Source organism: Varanus komodoensis, unplaced genomic scaffold (assembly GCF_004798865.1).
Source record: "Varanus komodoensis strain SLA01 unplaced genomic scaffold, ASM479886v1 scaffold4, whole genome shotgun sequence".
Taxonomy (NCBI): Eukaryota; Metazoa; Chordata; class Lepidosauria; order Squamata; family Varanidae; genus Varanus; species Varanus komodoensis.
The window spans coordinates 1,588,085-1,600,922 of NW_025335941.1; the positions used below are offsets into that span (position 1 = coordinate 1,588,085).

Here is a 12,838-nt window from a genome sequence, read left to right on the forward strand (position 1 = left end):
TTTCCTCACTCAGTCATCCTGCTATTGGCACATACTCCATCAGTCACCCTGACTGAAATTCAATCCCATGTTTCAGCGGCAGCTGATCTTTCCAGGGAACTCTGTGGTAGCATAGTGGAAAGTATGGTGCCAGGTTTGGATGATCTGGAAAACCATGGTAAAGTGTGGAAACCATATAACAGATTATTCTTTCTTATTATGGTTTAAAAAACTATATATACCTCAACCAAGTCAGGTTGACACATCAGAGTATCCTGTGGAAACAAAACCCACTGTGCCTTGTTGTGTTGTACGATTAATTTGATGTTCAATATGGTGCAGGCACCACTTTAATAAATTTCTTGCTTTGCCATAACCAACGGTCAGGAAAAAGTCAGGTGATAGTCAAAAAGTATGTATTTCATCTTTCATCTGCTTACTCTCATGTAATGCATTCCTCCACTACAAAGGAAAGTACAAAGGACCAAAGGACCAAATGAAACTGAATTCCACTGTAGCCAAAAGTAAAATAACCTGAGCCTGGACTGTGTAGACACTGAAGGAAGATCACTTCCAACCTCAGAAAAATATTTGTGATGCAACCTGGTACAGCAAATCTTTTCCTAAGAAATTTAGCCTGCACAATTTCTATTGATTTTAAATTTGTACTGACTCAAATTGGAATCTCATATAGCATCTGAGCTAATGTCTTGGCTCTATAAACTTCCAACACTGCTGGTATGAAATTCTGAACTTTAGTGTAAAAAAACTGTCTCAAAATTGTTATGGTATGCAAAGCTTTTACCACAGCATATTCTTGTTGTGCTGTCCATGTTCCTGATGCCTGAAGAATCATGCCAAGATATTTAAAAGCTCTAACCTGTTCTACTGGTTGCCTATCCAAGAAGCATTTACAGAATCTAATGTGTTTTGAAAATATCATTACTTTTGTCTTGCTGTAATTCACCTCAAGATGTCCCTTCTGGCAATAATTTGAAAATACCCATAGTTGTCTTCTCAGACCCAGTTTAGTTTGAGATAGCAATACAGCATTGTCTGCATACAGTTGTACTGATATGGATTTAGTATCTGGGGACATGAAATGTTGAAGATGTCAAATACTCAGTAATGTGATTCACATATACATTGAAAAAGGCTAAAGCTAAAACATAGCCTTGCTTAACCCCTTTTGTAGATGGCATATGATCTGTAAGATGCTAGTACATTGCTAGTACATTGTACCTTCAACCAGGTATTTTTATAAGGATATTTAATTAGAGAAATAAGTATTTTGTCCATTGTTGTAGAAGATGATTGTAACATGTTTGAATTTAGAGGGCATATTGAATGGCATTCAATCTATTGTTTCTTGTGTTTTTGCATTCCTGTATTCTCATTAAAATGTATATATTTTGAAGGAATTTGCTCCTTTTCCTTTATAGGTCTTTGAGCTATGGTGCCATTGGAGTAATTGTTGGACATGAGTTCACCCATGGATTTGATAATAATGGTGGGTAGTTGTCTAGATGGTCTTTTTTCTTTTTTGATTAGACATGATGACTACAGGTATAAGTCCGATAACAGTTACCTGGGAATCAGGCCCATTGAAGTCAATGGATTTTGCTTGTGGATAAATAATTCTAGCATCACGGATGGATGCTGTTGTGCACCAGATGGGAACTTACATCCTAGGGAATAACAGATGAAGGTCCTCTGGACTTGTTTCTCTTCTGCTTGCAACCTGCTTGCTCATCCATTGCGGTAGGAAGATAGACAATAGCTTCTCAATCACTGTTTGCTAGTCAAGTGTGCAAGTGAAAGCAATGATATGAAGCACTGTGGTGTAGTGCTTAAAGTGTTGGACTGGGACATAGAGATCCAGGTCCTAGTCCCATTCAGCCATGAAACTCAATGGGGGCCAGACACTGAGGTAATATCACCTAGCTCATGGAATTGATGTATAGATTAAATGGAGCAAAAGATTATTTAAGCTGCCTGGGTTCATTAGAAAAGGAAAATAGATGGGGTATAAATGTGATGTAATATAATAGCAACACAAACAGGCAAGAGAAATTGGTGACTATGGTGGTAAGAAGGTGGAATCTGGTTGCCTTGCTCAAGTACCATCAGGAACTTGGAGCTGGCACTTTATTTATTTAAAGTTTTTATATGCCGTCCCCTTACTACATAGCCTCGGGATGGCTCACAGAAATAAATAAATACAACAACAACAATTACAATTAAAAGCTGGAAACACACTGGCTGCACAATTAATATATATAAAGATTAAAGATTATTAAAATACTGTTTGAATAAAAAGGTCTTGGCCTGGCGCCTAAAAACAAATAACGACGGCGCCAGGCGGACCTCTCTGGGGAGCACATTCAACAGATGGGGCACCACCACAGAGAAAGCCCTCCTCCGGGTACTTTGCCTCCTAATGTCTTTCACAGAGGGTTCCCGGAGGAGGACCTCTGCTGCCGATCTCAAGGGGCGGGAGGGCAAATATGGAAGAAGTCGTTCCTTTAGGTAGCCAGGTCCCAAGACATTAAGGGCTTTATATGTAATAACTAGCAAATTGAATTGAGCCCGGACTTCGATGGGAAGCCAGTGAAGCTGGTAGAGGACTGGGGTTATATGAGAATAACGCCCAGTCCCCGTCAGCAACCTGGCTGCTCTATTTTGCACCATCTGAAGTATCCGGACTGTCTTCAGGGGCAGCCCCATGTAGAGCACATTACAGAAATCCAGTATTGTTGGACTTAGTATTGTTGTTGTACTTTCATACCTTGCCTAAATTTGGGCTGTCTTTTAAGTTCACATACTTCATAAATTTTCTATAATGTTTGCTTTCCAAATATAGTAGAGCAAGAAACATGTCCACGTTACCCTTGTAATGAGGTGAGATAAGTTAAGCAAAGATGTGTATACTCGTTTAAGAGCTGTGTCTGTCTCTATTAATCATGAGCGTATAATTTGTTTAAATTATTGAAAATGAAAATGCAGGTCGTAAATATGACAAAAATGGAAATTTGGATCCCTGGTGGACTTCGAATTCTGAAGAAAAATTTAAGGAAAAAACAAAATGTATGATCAACCAATATAACAACTATTACTGGAAGAAAGCAGGCTTGAATGTAAGTTAAGAATGTGCAAAGAACTTGAGGTTGTTTTTTCGTTTTTTATTTTTTTAAGAATCTTGTCAAAATGTTTGGCATGGAAGTTTTTCTAACTGGCTTAATTCATCATGTTTTTCATTTCACCAGGTAAAAGGAAAGAGGACATTAGCAGAAAACATTGCAGACAATGGAGGTTTGCGAGAAGCGTTCAGGGTAGGTAATTGTTTTGCTTTTAAGCAAACCACCTCTGTGTGTGTGTGTGTGTGTGTGCGCACATGTGCATATGCACACTTGCATGTGTTTCCCCAAAAATTAAAGACAAAGCCCTTAACAAGGGCTGCATAAATCTACACTCACTTAAATGTGCACCTTGTGTCTGTCTGTAGGCCTATAGGAAGTGGATCAAAGAAAAGAGGCAAGGGGAGGAAGAGCCCCTATTACCTGGCATTGACTTTACCCACAATCAGCTCTTCTTTCTCAGTTATGCTCATGTGAGTAGGACAAAAATGGCTTTAAAGGGGATGTGCGTATTTAGCTGCTTGCTTAGTGGTGAATAGACAATTCTGCTTGATTGCATAACGAACATTGTTAACTTGGAGCTTTTTGTCAATCAGTTTTTTTGGAAGAGGGTGGTTTTTGTCTCTTTCCTGTCCTACTGTCAGTTTCCATTTTCTCCTGTCCCTGTATAAGCAAATAACTTGAAAAGTCAAAACCAAAGGAGCAAGGAAAATGGGAAAATGGTGTATCCATTCTGAGTTTCTATCCAAACTTTAAAGGAGTTGTCCATGGTGCTGAACCGGTTTGGAAAGGGGCTACAGCAACCTGGGTAGCTCCATTGGAGCCACCGGCCATCACTGTCTACTGTAAATAGACTAGTTTAAATGTATTTCATTTAGGATTTCAGGTCTAAGTTAATTCATTGGCTCATTGTTTGTATGTTTGTTTGATCATTCTTTTTAGGTGAGATGTAATTCCTTTAGACCAGAAGCTGCAAGAGAGCAAATCTACACTGGAGTTCACAGTCCTCCTCAGTTCAGGTATACAAAGGTGTTTTCCCCCAACTCCCCATCATGTTAACACAATTGGAAACTCAGTAGTTCCTGCAAACATAGCAGTGTAGATGCAAAGCAGCTTTTTTGCTTAGCTTCTTTACTCATATCAGGGAGAGAATGATTTCTTTTCACTTACTTCTTCAGCATTTTCACATGTTTCTCCTCTTCCCATGCCTTTTTTCATGTCATGTCCCCAAGAGAAAGCTTCCAGAGGCCACAAAGGATAGCAGAATGAAGTTAACAGGAAAACTCTGGTTTGTGGGGATGAACAATTATGTGTTGTAGGCAAGGGGAAAGTTAGAATTCAAGTCGATATTTCTCTTCCCCTTCTTTGCTCTAGGATTTGAATTTATTAGCACATGTTCTAGTATTCTGTTCTCTATTATTGCCTCCCTGCGTGCTAGATTAGGCAGTGTTTCCATGTTATCTCTGACATGTTGGAAGATGGATAAAGACTTCTCTACATGATGGGTTTGTTCCACTTCTTTACTGAGGTTTTGTCCCCATTTTCATTGCAGGAGAAAACATGCATCTTTTGCATGTCTTCCCTGCCCTCTACCAGGCTTTCTATATATTCTGTTAAACAATCACAAGTTGGTACTGTGGTACATCTGCATATAGTGGACTTGCCACTTCTGAGGAGGCTTTTGTTCCAGTTTAAAAGTTAATACCAGACTTTCCTTTCTGTAAAAACATTCTCCAAAAGGCTGAAAAACATGCATGAGAAGGATCTCACCCTTCCATGAATGAGGGATCATAAACACATGAAAAATACCTTGAGTGCAGAAGCCATTAGTCAGTCTAGGCCAGCAGCAAAAAAGGACTGCTGCTACTGGATTGCTGCCCCAGAAACAGGAGAAAGGACTGTGATGACCAGGAGAGAGGGAAATCACTCCCACCAGCCAGTCTCTACCATTTGAAATGACTGCTTCCTTCTGCCCAAAGGTAGGGCTGTCCGTGCCCAACCTTCAAAATTTTATTAGTTCACATGATGGCACATTTTCTTACTATAGGAAGTGTACAATCCTCCTCACTTCTTTCCTTTCTTATATAAAGTCTACGGTGAAACTCACTGGATACAAAAAACAGGGAAAGAAACAGGATGAAAAGGGTTAAATTGGGTATATGTTACCTTTTGGGATTAGAAAATACTATTTCAACTCATGTATTACTCTTCCAAAGGAAGAGTTTGGCAGTGAAGCAGCACAATTCAATTATATTTTTATTGGGTAACTTATGCAAAATGGTGAGAAGCTAGAGAGATAACAGACCCAACAAGACAAACAGGCAACTCCACAGAACAAAACAAAACACAGTGCTAATGAATGCAAAGCATATATTAATCATGACAGTGCAGGTACTATTCTAATACCATCAACTCAGGAAAAAGATGAGGATAAAATTACAGGCTCTACCTTCCGTTGAGATCTCTGTTTAATATGCTGCTGCAAGCCATGAATGTGTGGGATAGCAGAATTAATAAAAAGCTGGAATGAAAAATAGTGCAGAGAGGATTATAATGCCATTATACAAATTAATGGTGTACCTCCGTCAAGAGTATTGCATGCAGTTCTGGTCACCTCAGATGAAATGGCTGGTCTGAAGGCAGTTCAGACAGCAAGTAACCAGCATAATTAAGTGTATGCATAATGAGTGGTGCTAAAGGTGATTGACAAGATTAGTGTTGTTTACCTTGGGAAACAGATTAATAAAATATATAGAATGCTACTGGGAAGACACCCTAGTTGCTCTTCTGTGGATTACCTAATCAAGGTGCTAGATATGACAAGGCAGTTTTGGTGACTTTCTCTGTGTTGATGTGATTTTGCCTTTTGACCAAAGAGAAATCATTGTATATTCATAACCCCTCCTGTGAATACTGGATGGGTAAAAATGTTTGAAGTTTGAAGCTAAATACAGAGGTGGTCCTACTGTGAAGCAATCTGAAGCCAGCCGCCTCGGGCAGCAGATTCAAGGGTGCAAGATTTCTGGGTTTTTTTTTTTATCATTGTTACTGAAACTAGCTGCAGCAGGGCCTGTAGCCTGAAGCAGAAATGCTTCTTTTGACATGGTGCCTCTGTCTTCAGTTATATGCAAATCGTACATCCAAAGGCACTATTCCTTCCTAGGCCCTTCTCCCTTCTTCTCTGCTTTGTGGCAGCAATGCTTAGACCATACTTACATTTATAACTGCAGAATGGAATATCCACTTCATCTATAAATAGATTTGAGAGGTTGGCACTATGAGTCTTTAACTCTTTTTCCTTCTGCAGGTATAGTCAGACTGATTTATCTTGTGTTGGGATCTAGAATGCAAACATTCTGATTTTCCTTTCTCATGTTTGGAAAGTTTTAGTTTTGTTTTAATTAGAGATAATAGGAACCACAGATGCCATTGCTTATTTCTCTGTATATGGAGTGCCATCTCTTTACGTGATGCTCAATAAAGAATAGAAATGACAAGACTTTACCCCAAGAGGCTTCCAATTTAAAAGAAACATAGACAAACAGCAGAGGAAAAGGGGACTGGAGTCGTGGGTGAGCATGGGAAGGGGATGTGCCAACATGTACTTTGGGTTAGGTATCATACCATAATTTCCTAACACTTCAAGAAAGTGAATTAAATAATGGTACTCGTAGCCTATTTCAATTTTTAATGTTTAGAATAGGGCATGATGACCTGCAATGGTGCACAGGTATGTGCCTGCCAACCTGGAATGTTCTCTGGATGAAACATTAAGACCGTTCAACTTTACAGCAGCCAAATGACATTTCTTATCCCTCCACCATTTTGCATCCTGATCTAGCTATGTCTGCACAACTGTCTGCATAATAATTGGTATTATTGGTGGGATTGCAGTAGGCAAGCCGCATCGTGAGATGCAGTTCCACTGCCTGTCAAGCACAGGATGATTCTGTAGCAACATTAGTACATGCTATTCTGTGTTTCCTCAGCACTGTGATAGAATAGGACATCAAAAGTAGATAACTGGAAAAATAACATTTCCAGACATTTAGATATTGGGAAGAGACTCGACCCTTTATTGCATGAATTGATATGCTTATATTTCTTTTCCCAGAGTGATTGGTGCTATGAGCAATTTTGAGGAGTTCAGGAATGCTTTCAGCTGCCCAGGGAATACTACAATGAATCGAGGTGCAGACTCCTGCCGGCTTTGGTAGCAGTTCCTCTGGAATCTTGCACTGAAATCACTCCCCCCTTTTAAGAGTTCCAAATTGTTAATAAGCTATCAGTGTTCCAGAACAGCATTGACCAACCGTTGGCCAAGAATTGTGGGGGATTTTTGATGCATCTTCATCTGGGTGGGTGAGCTACACCAATCTACTATTATTTAATTGCTTGTTCAAGATAAAGGGACTATTTAAAGTACTGGATACAGAAAAGAATGGTTTTCATCAGAAAAATATATAGCCATGGGTTTTCCCTCATCAATAAGCTTTGCAATCACTTTGAATCTATGCTTTAGCAGGTCGATCCCATATGTTTGTTCAGAAGCAAATGGTACTGTATTCAATGCTAGCAAAATTGAGGTGGCATACTTTTTCAGAAGATAGGGTTGAAGAAACAGTCTTTGTCTGGTGCCAGGATGCTGTTTTGATATCAGTCAATGGACATATCCAAAAACATCCACATCCACACCTTCAATCTCTTTTATTCATACTCAGCAGTTATGTGTCTTTTCCTTAACTTTCCTCTGTCCCAGTCAAGGCAGCTTTGGGAATTTAAGTAGAAGAACATCAAGTAAGGATGGGGCTGCTTCACTGATTCCCCCTGGGTAATCCCGCTCCCCCTGCAAAATTACACTTGCTTTCCAAGCTCTTGTACCCACTGTGGTTTAAAAAAAAGACACAAGTGACTACATCATGTTTAGTTTGAATTGTCCTCCCTCCCTCCATCTCTTCCTCCCTTCTTTCTGTGAATACATCTGCACATAGTTCCACATTTCCTCTACTAGCAATTCAGAAACTCAGAGGCAAAAACTGCTACTAACAACAGAAGGGAAGAGGACACACTTTGCTCTGTAAATTTAACTTCCCTGCACTTAACCCAGGTGCTCAACAGTAGTTTTGTACCCTGAACATGGAACAGAGATCAAAACAGTAGATTTTTTTTACCTGTGACATGCATAATTTTGATAAAGGATGTGGAACCAGCCTGGGAACTGGAGAGGCAGAGCTTGTTCCCATAATCACAGTTTAAGTGGTCTTTATATACTGTATTTTTCGCTCTATAAGACGCATTTTTTCCCCCTCAAAAGTAAGGGGAAATGTTTGTGCGTCTTATAGAGTGAATGTGTGTGTGCCCGACGCCCGGGATGCTGCCGGCCTGCCTGCACCACGTGGCACCACCTGGCTGGCACATGCTTGGCGCATCCTGCTCCGCCTCCGCCTCCGGCGCAGGTGAGAGCTGTGCCGCTCAGGGGGAGCGGTGCGGAGGAGGAGAGTCACGGGCTTTAACCCGCCAGCCACACGGAGAGACGGACTGCTCACCCCCACCGCCCGGGAAGACCTGCCACGGAGGAGGAGGAGCCGCGGGCTTTAAGCTGCTGGCCGCATGGAGAGATGGACTGTTCACCCCCACTGCCCAGGAAGACCTGCCGCCGCTGCGCTGCCCGGAAGACCACCGCCGGCACACTGCTGGCCCGGCTGCACCATGTGGCACCACCTGGCCGGCACGTGCTCGGCGCGCCCTGCTCCACCCCCCCCTCCAGCGCAGGTGAGAGCTGTGCCGCTCAGGGGGAGTGGTGCAGAGGAGGAGGAGCCGCGGGCTTTAACCTGCCGGCCACACGGAGAGATGGACTGCTCACCCCCACCGGCCAGGAAGACCTGCCACCGCTGCCGCCACCGCGCTGCCCGGAAGACCGCTGCCAGCCCGGCTGCACTACACTTGGCCGACATGCGCTCGGCGCACCCTGCTCCGCCTCCCTCCTCCGGTGCAGGTGAGACCTCTTAATCACAGGTCGGTGTGTGTTTTCAAATGGCAACCCGTCTTTTAATGAAGCCCATGGGGAAGTGGTGGGGAATGTGCCTGTGATTATCAGGAAGCTTTCCATGGATCCCTCCTCTAAAAACTAGGTGTGTCTTATGGTCAGGTGAGTCTTATAGAGTGAAAAATACAGTATATCAGTGCAGCATTACTGTGGCTTACATTAAATTGCTTCCACATTGTTTGGGCATGTCTAAAGCAGGAGTGGCTAACACTTGCCTCTGTCATTCCTTGAAGCTCCCCACTGACCCCCAATTCTTTTGGGGCTGGGCAGTGAAAGGCATTCAGAGTGGGAATGAAGTTCCAGTTGTGAGCCTTTTGGCACTCCATAACTACAGAGGCCATTTTCCTCCAGAATCTGGGAATGTGGTATGTGCAACATGTCAGGGTGTAAAGCTGGCCCCAGGCCTCCTAAATGTTCCCATCTCTGGTATAAAATATATGTAGCCTACCCGAATACTGGAATCTCTTATAAGTTAGCCACACTTAGTTTCCATAGGATGTTTAACATGATTTCAATTAGATTTAACTGAAATTAATTAAGACTGAATCCAACCCACTGTATGAATGACAGACTTTCTCACAAGCTTTGCATGGTATGACAACTTGGCATCAAGATGGACCACATAAACAAAAACCTCTCATGTAGTTACAGGCAAATGTAAAGGGTGGGAGAATCTTACTTGTGATTCCTGTGGCTTTTTTTCATTGTGTGATTTCATTCCTGTGATTTTACATTTCATTTTTCAGTCCTGTGATTTTTTTTTCATTGTGACACTATGTAACTATTCAGGAGTAAGTGCATTCATATAAAACAAATCTTTTTAGATCATTGTTGTATACATTTTGCACTCTTTTTTGAAGAAATGGAAATTAATTCTAATTTGTTGAAGTGGAGGAATTTTGTTAACTATATCATATAATAAAAGCTTTCAAGAATTCTTTGATTCAATATTGTTCCCTTTATTATTTTAATGCTGTTTGTTCATGATCTTCAGCACTGCATGACTTTTTAGGGGTCACCTTATAACAATGGATATGTTTTTATGTATTGCATACTATCTTTATATAGTCAGTGTCTCTGAGTTCACTTGCAGAGAAAAAGCAAAATTGACTCAACAGGGAAATATGCAGTCATAAAATCTGTGTATAATTGCTCTGTCTTACTAAATGAAAAAACTTAAAATGACAGCATTAAGAAAGAGAACAATTCCTTTTGATAGTCATCAAAAGTATGTGCTTTCAAAAAGTGGGTGGGATGTAGATTTCCCTTCTCTGGAGTACCTACATGTTAAGGAAAATGTAGAAAATCCCCCAAATGATGTTTTGCAGTTTTGGAAGGAAGGGGGTATCTCAAGAAAGAGCAAAAAAATGAAGGAAAAACATACTGGGAAGCCATGGTCCCTGTGGAGGGGTGCACTAAGGGTAATGCTTTTTTTAAAAAAATGTACCTAGTGTGTTTTTTCTTTATTATATGATTGTTTGTATTTGTATCTTATTAAAAATAAAAAAGGAAATATATAAAATGTGGAGAGCACTAAGAACTATAAGGGACATATTTAAAAACTAGAGGATCTGAAAACTAAGGGACAGATGTGATTGCTTCTCCCTTCCAGGCCAAGGACCCCTTATAGCTTCACTTTTCAAATGACAGGTTGCCAATTGACAACTGTCAGGTGAGCACAAATTAACCTATGGTAGAGTTCATGCATCACAACAAGCAACACTGCATGGTTTCTACTCAGTGCATTTTTATTTATTTATTATGGGGCCTGGATGTGCCTGACAAATGATTAAATGGTTTTCATATGGGCATGGTTTCCATCCTCCTCTCCCAGTCCTATCCTATCTGCCACCATGCCTGAAGTTCAATCACATGCTGGATGGTTGGAGGAGATCTTTGCAGCTGCCATCTTTTCCAGGGGACTCTGGCAACTGCATACCAGGATCTGGAAATTGCAATGCTGTGTTTGGATGCCCCATAGCAGAAGCCTTTCTTAACCTTGTGCTGACAATATGCTAAGGTTGGTGTCAGGCAGGCCCAAGTGAGGAACACATCCCAAGCAGCATTAAAAACATCTGGAAAGCAATCATACAAAAATTTAAACCCAAATTTAAAACATAAAAAATAGTATAGCTTGAACAAAGTACATCTTAAGACCTGTTTAAACAGCTAACAAATCAACTCAGGGTAAGGGTTACTGGGAAGAAACATGCAAATGAAGAAGAGGTTGGGATCAGAGCAGGTAGGATTCGCTGTGCAGGATCTTGGGATACTAACGTGAAGGAAAATGTAAGCCCGTCCATGCTTCCTGGCTTGAAAAATGCAAATTATTCAGAAGGCTTTGGCTTATCTGCTGTGATAGCAGCCCATTTAATCCAATTTAAAATATGAGTTCCTTGAAATTCACCAGTGACTTTTATAACATATAGGTCTTTTAAAACATATTATCAAAGCTTGTAGTTACAAAGAAGCCAGATAACATGTTACACTAACCTGTGATCACAGAACTAGATAATTATATGATACTAATTAGCCTTTAGTAGTTCCAACTGTAAGATGTAGATAGGGAAATGCATACAGCATTTTAACTTGAAATATTTTACTCTGATTTATGGCCTGCTTCTATTAGCTACTGTGTTAGTGAAATGGCACTGACGGATGCCTCAAGGCTTGAGCCAGCATAAGTTGATAATGGTGTATTGGTCTAACGAGGGTCGAATTCTGGGAACTGCAGGGCTTTTTCTGTCGAAGTGTGCATAGGACTGCACTGTAACAGCATCAGTGTTGTAACAGCATCACTGCTCCCTTGGATGAGAATAATGTCACCAGCAACCAGCTTTATCACCAGTGGCAGGAGAAATGTGGCATATAGATTTGAGAAAGGGACATACAGGAGACATGGCACTCACAGGGCAAAGATGGAGATTCCTTCGCCAGCTTGTAATCCTATATTTGCTTCAGTCTGCTCAGGTCATCACACCAGTTTTGACTATTACTTAAACCATGGTGAAGGTCATCAGGACCATGTTATGGCAAGGCTTGTATGCCCTTTCTTTCCTTGTCCTTCTTTGTGTGCAAGAGAAGGAGAGTGAAAAGTGCACCTATCATGTCAGAACAACTGTAGTTCATCCATACACTCAGGGAACTGTAGTTAGTGCTAACCAAAGTTAGTCAAAACAAATCAGGATCAAAGTAGTTCCTGGTTTGTTAACTAAGTTTGGTCAAAACAAACCACAGTTTCCCAAGTTCAGATAGAATGTGGAATTGCAGTTTGTTTAGCTTTTGTCTTCCTTTCAGGGATAAGGAATCAGGCAGAGCATGTGAACTTGAAAGATTCCATGGTTTACTGACAAACACCTAAATGGTCTAGATTGTGGTGTCCAGCTTTAGGGGGTCCAGGTGGCATTTTGTCCACAAACTGCACATATGCTTCCTCTGCAATACAACATTTAACAGTTTTGGTAAAACTGTCCATTTAGTGCTGATTTTCATATGTAAACCACTATGGTAATTTAATCTGGACTCATTTAGTTGGAAAATAAATGTATTCATCTTAGCCTTCTGTGGTGGATTACTGACATTTTTTCCCACCTGGTATCCCTAAATTTGGTAGCAGTGGTGGGAGATAAAGCCCAAAAACTACATGTAGTCTACCTGTGGTCTAGAATCTAGATTA

At 40.9% G+C, this 12,838-nt stretch overlaps 1 protein-coding gene across 1 annotated transcript in view; it reads left to right on the plus strand.

Annotated features, from left to right (window-relative positions):
- The window catches only part of PHEX (phosphate regulating endopeptidase homolog X-linked), a 103,120-nt gene extending 94,721 nt beyond the window's left edge, over positions 1 to 8,399 (plus strand). Inside the window, exons 17-22 of the mRNA XM_044442415.1 lie at positions 1,422 to 1,489; positions 2,986 to 3,116; positions 3,246 to 3,311; positions 3,485 to 3,589; positions 4,059 to 4,135; positions 7,231 to 8,399. Of these exons, the coding sequence (XP_044298350.1) occupies positions 1,422 to 1,489; positions 2,986 to 3,116; positions 3,246 to 3,311; positions 3,485 to 3,589; positions 4,059 to 4,135; positions 7,231 to 7,333 (550 nt within the window). The 3' untranslated portion in view covers positions 7,334 to 8,399. The remainder of the gene's footprint in view (positions 1 to 1,421; positions 1,490 to 2,985; positions 3,117 to 3,245; positions 3,312 to 3,484; positions 3,590 to 4,058; positions 4,136 to 7,230) is intronic.
- Positions 8,400 to 12,838: the final 4,439 nt, after the last annotated feature.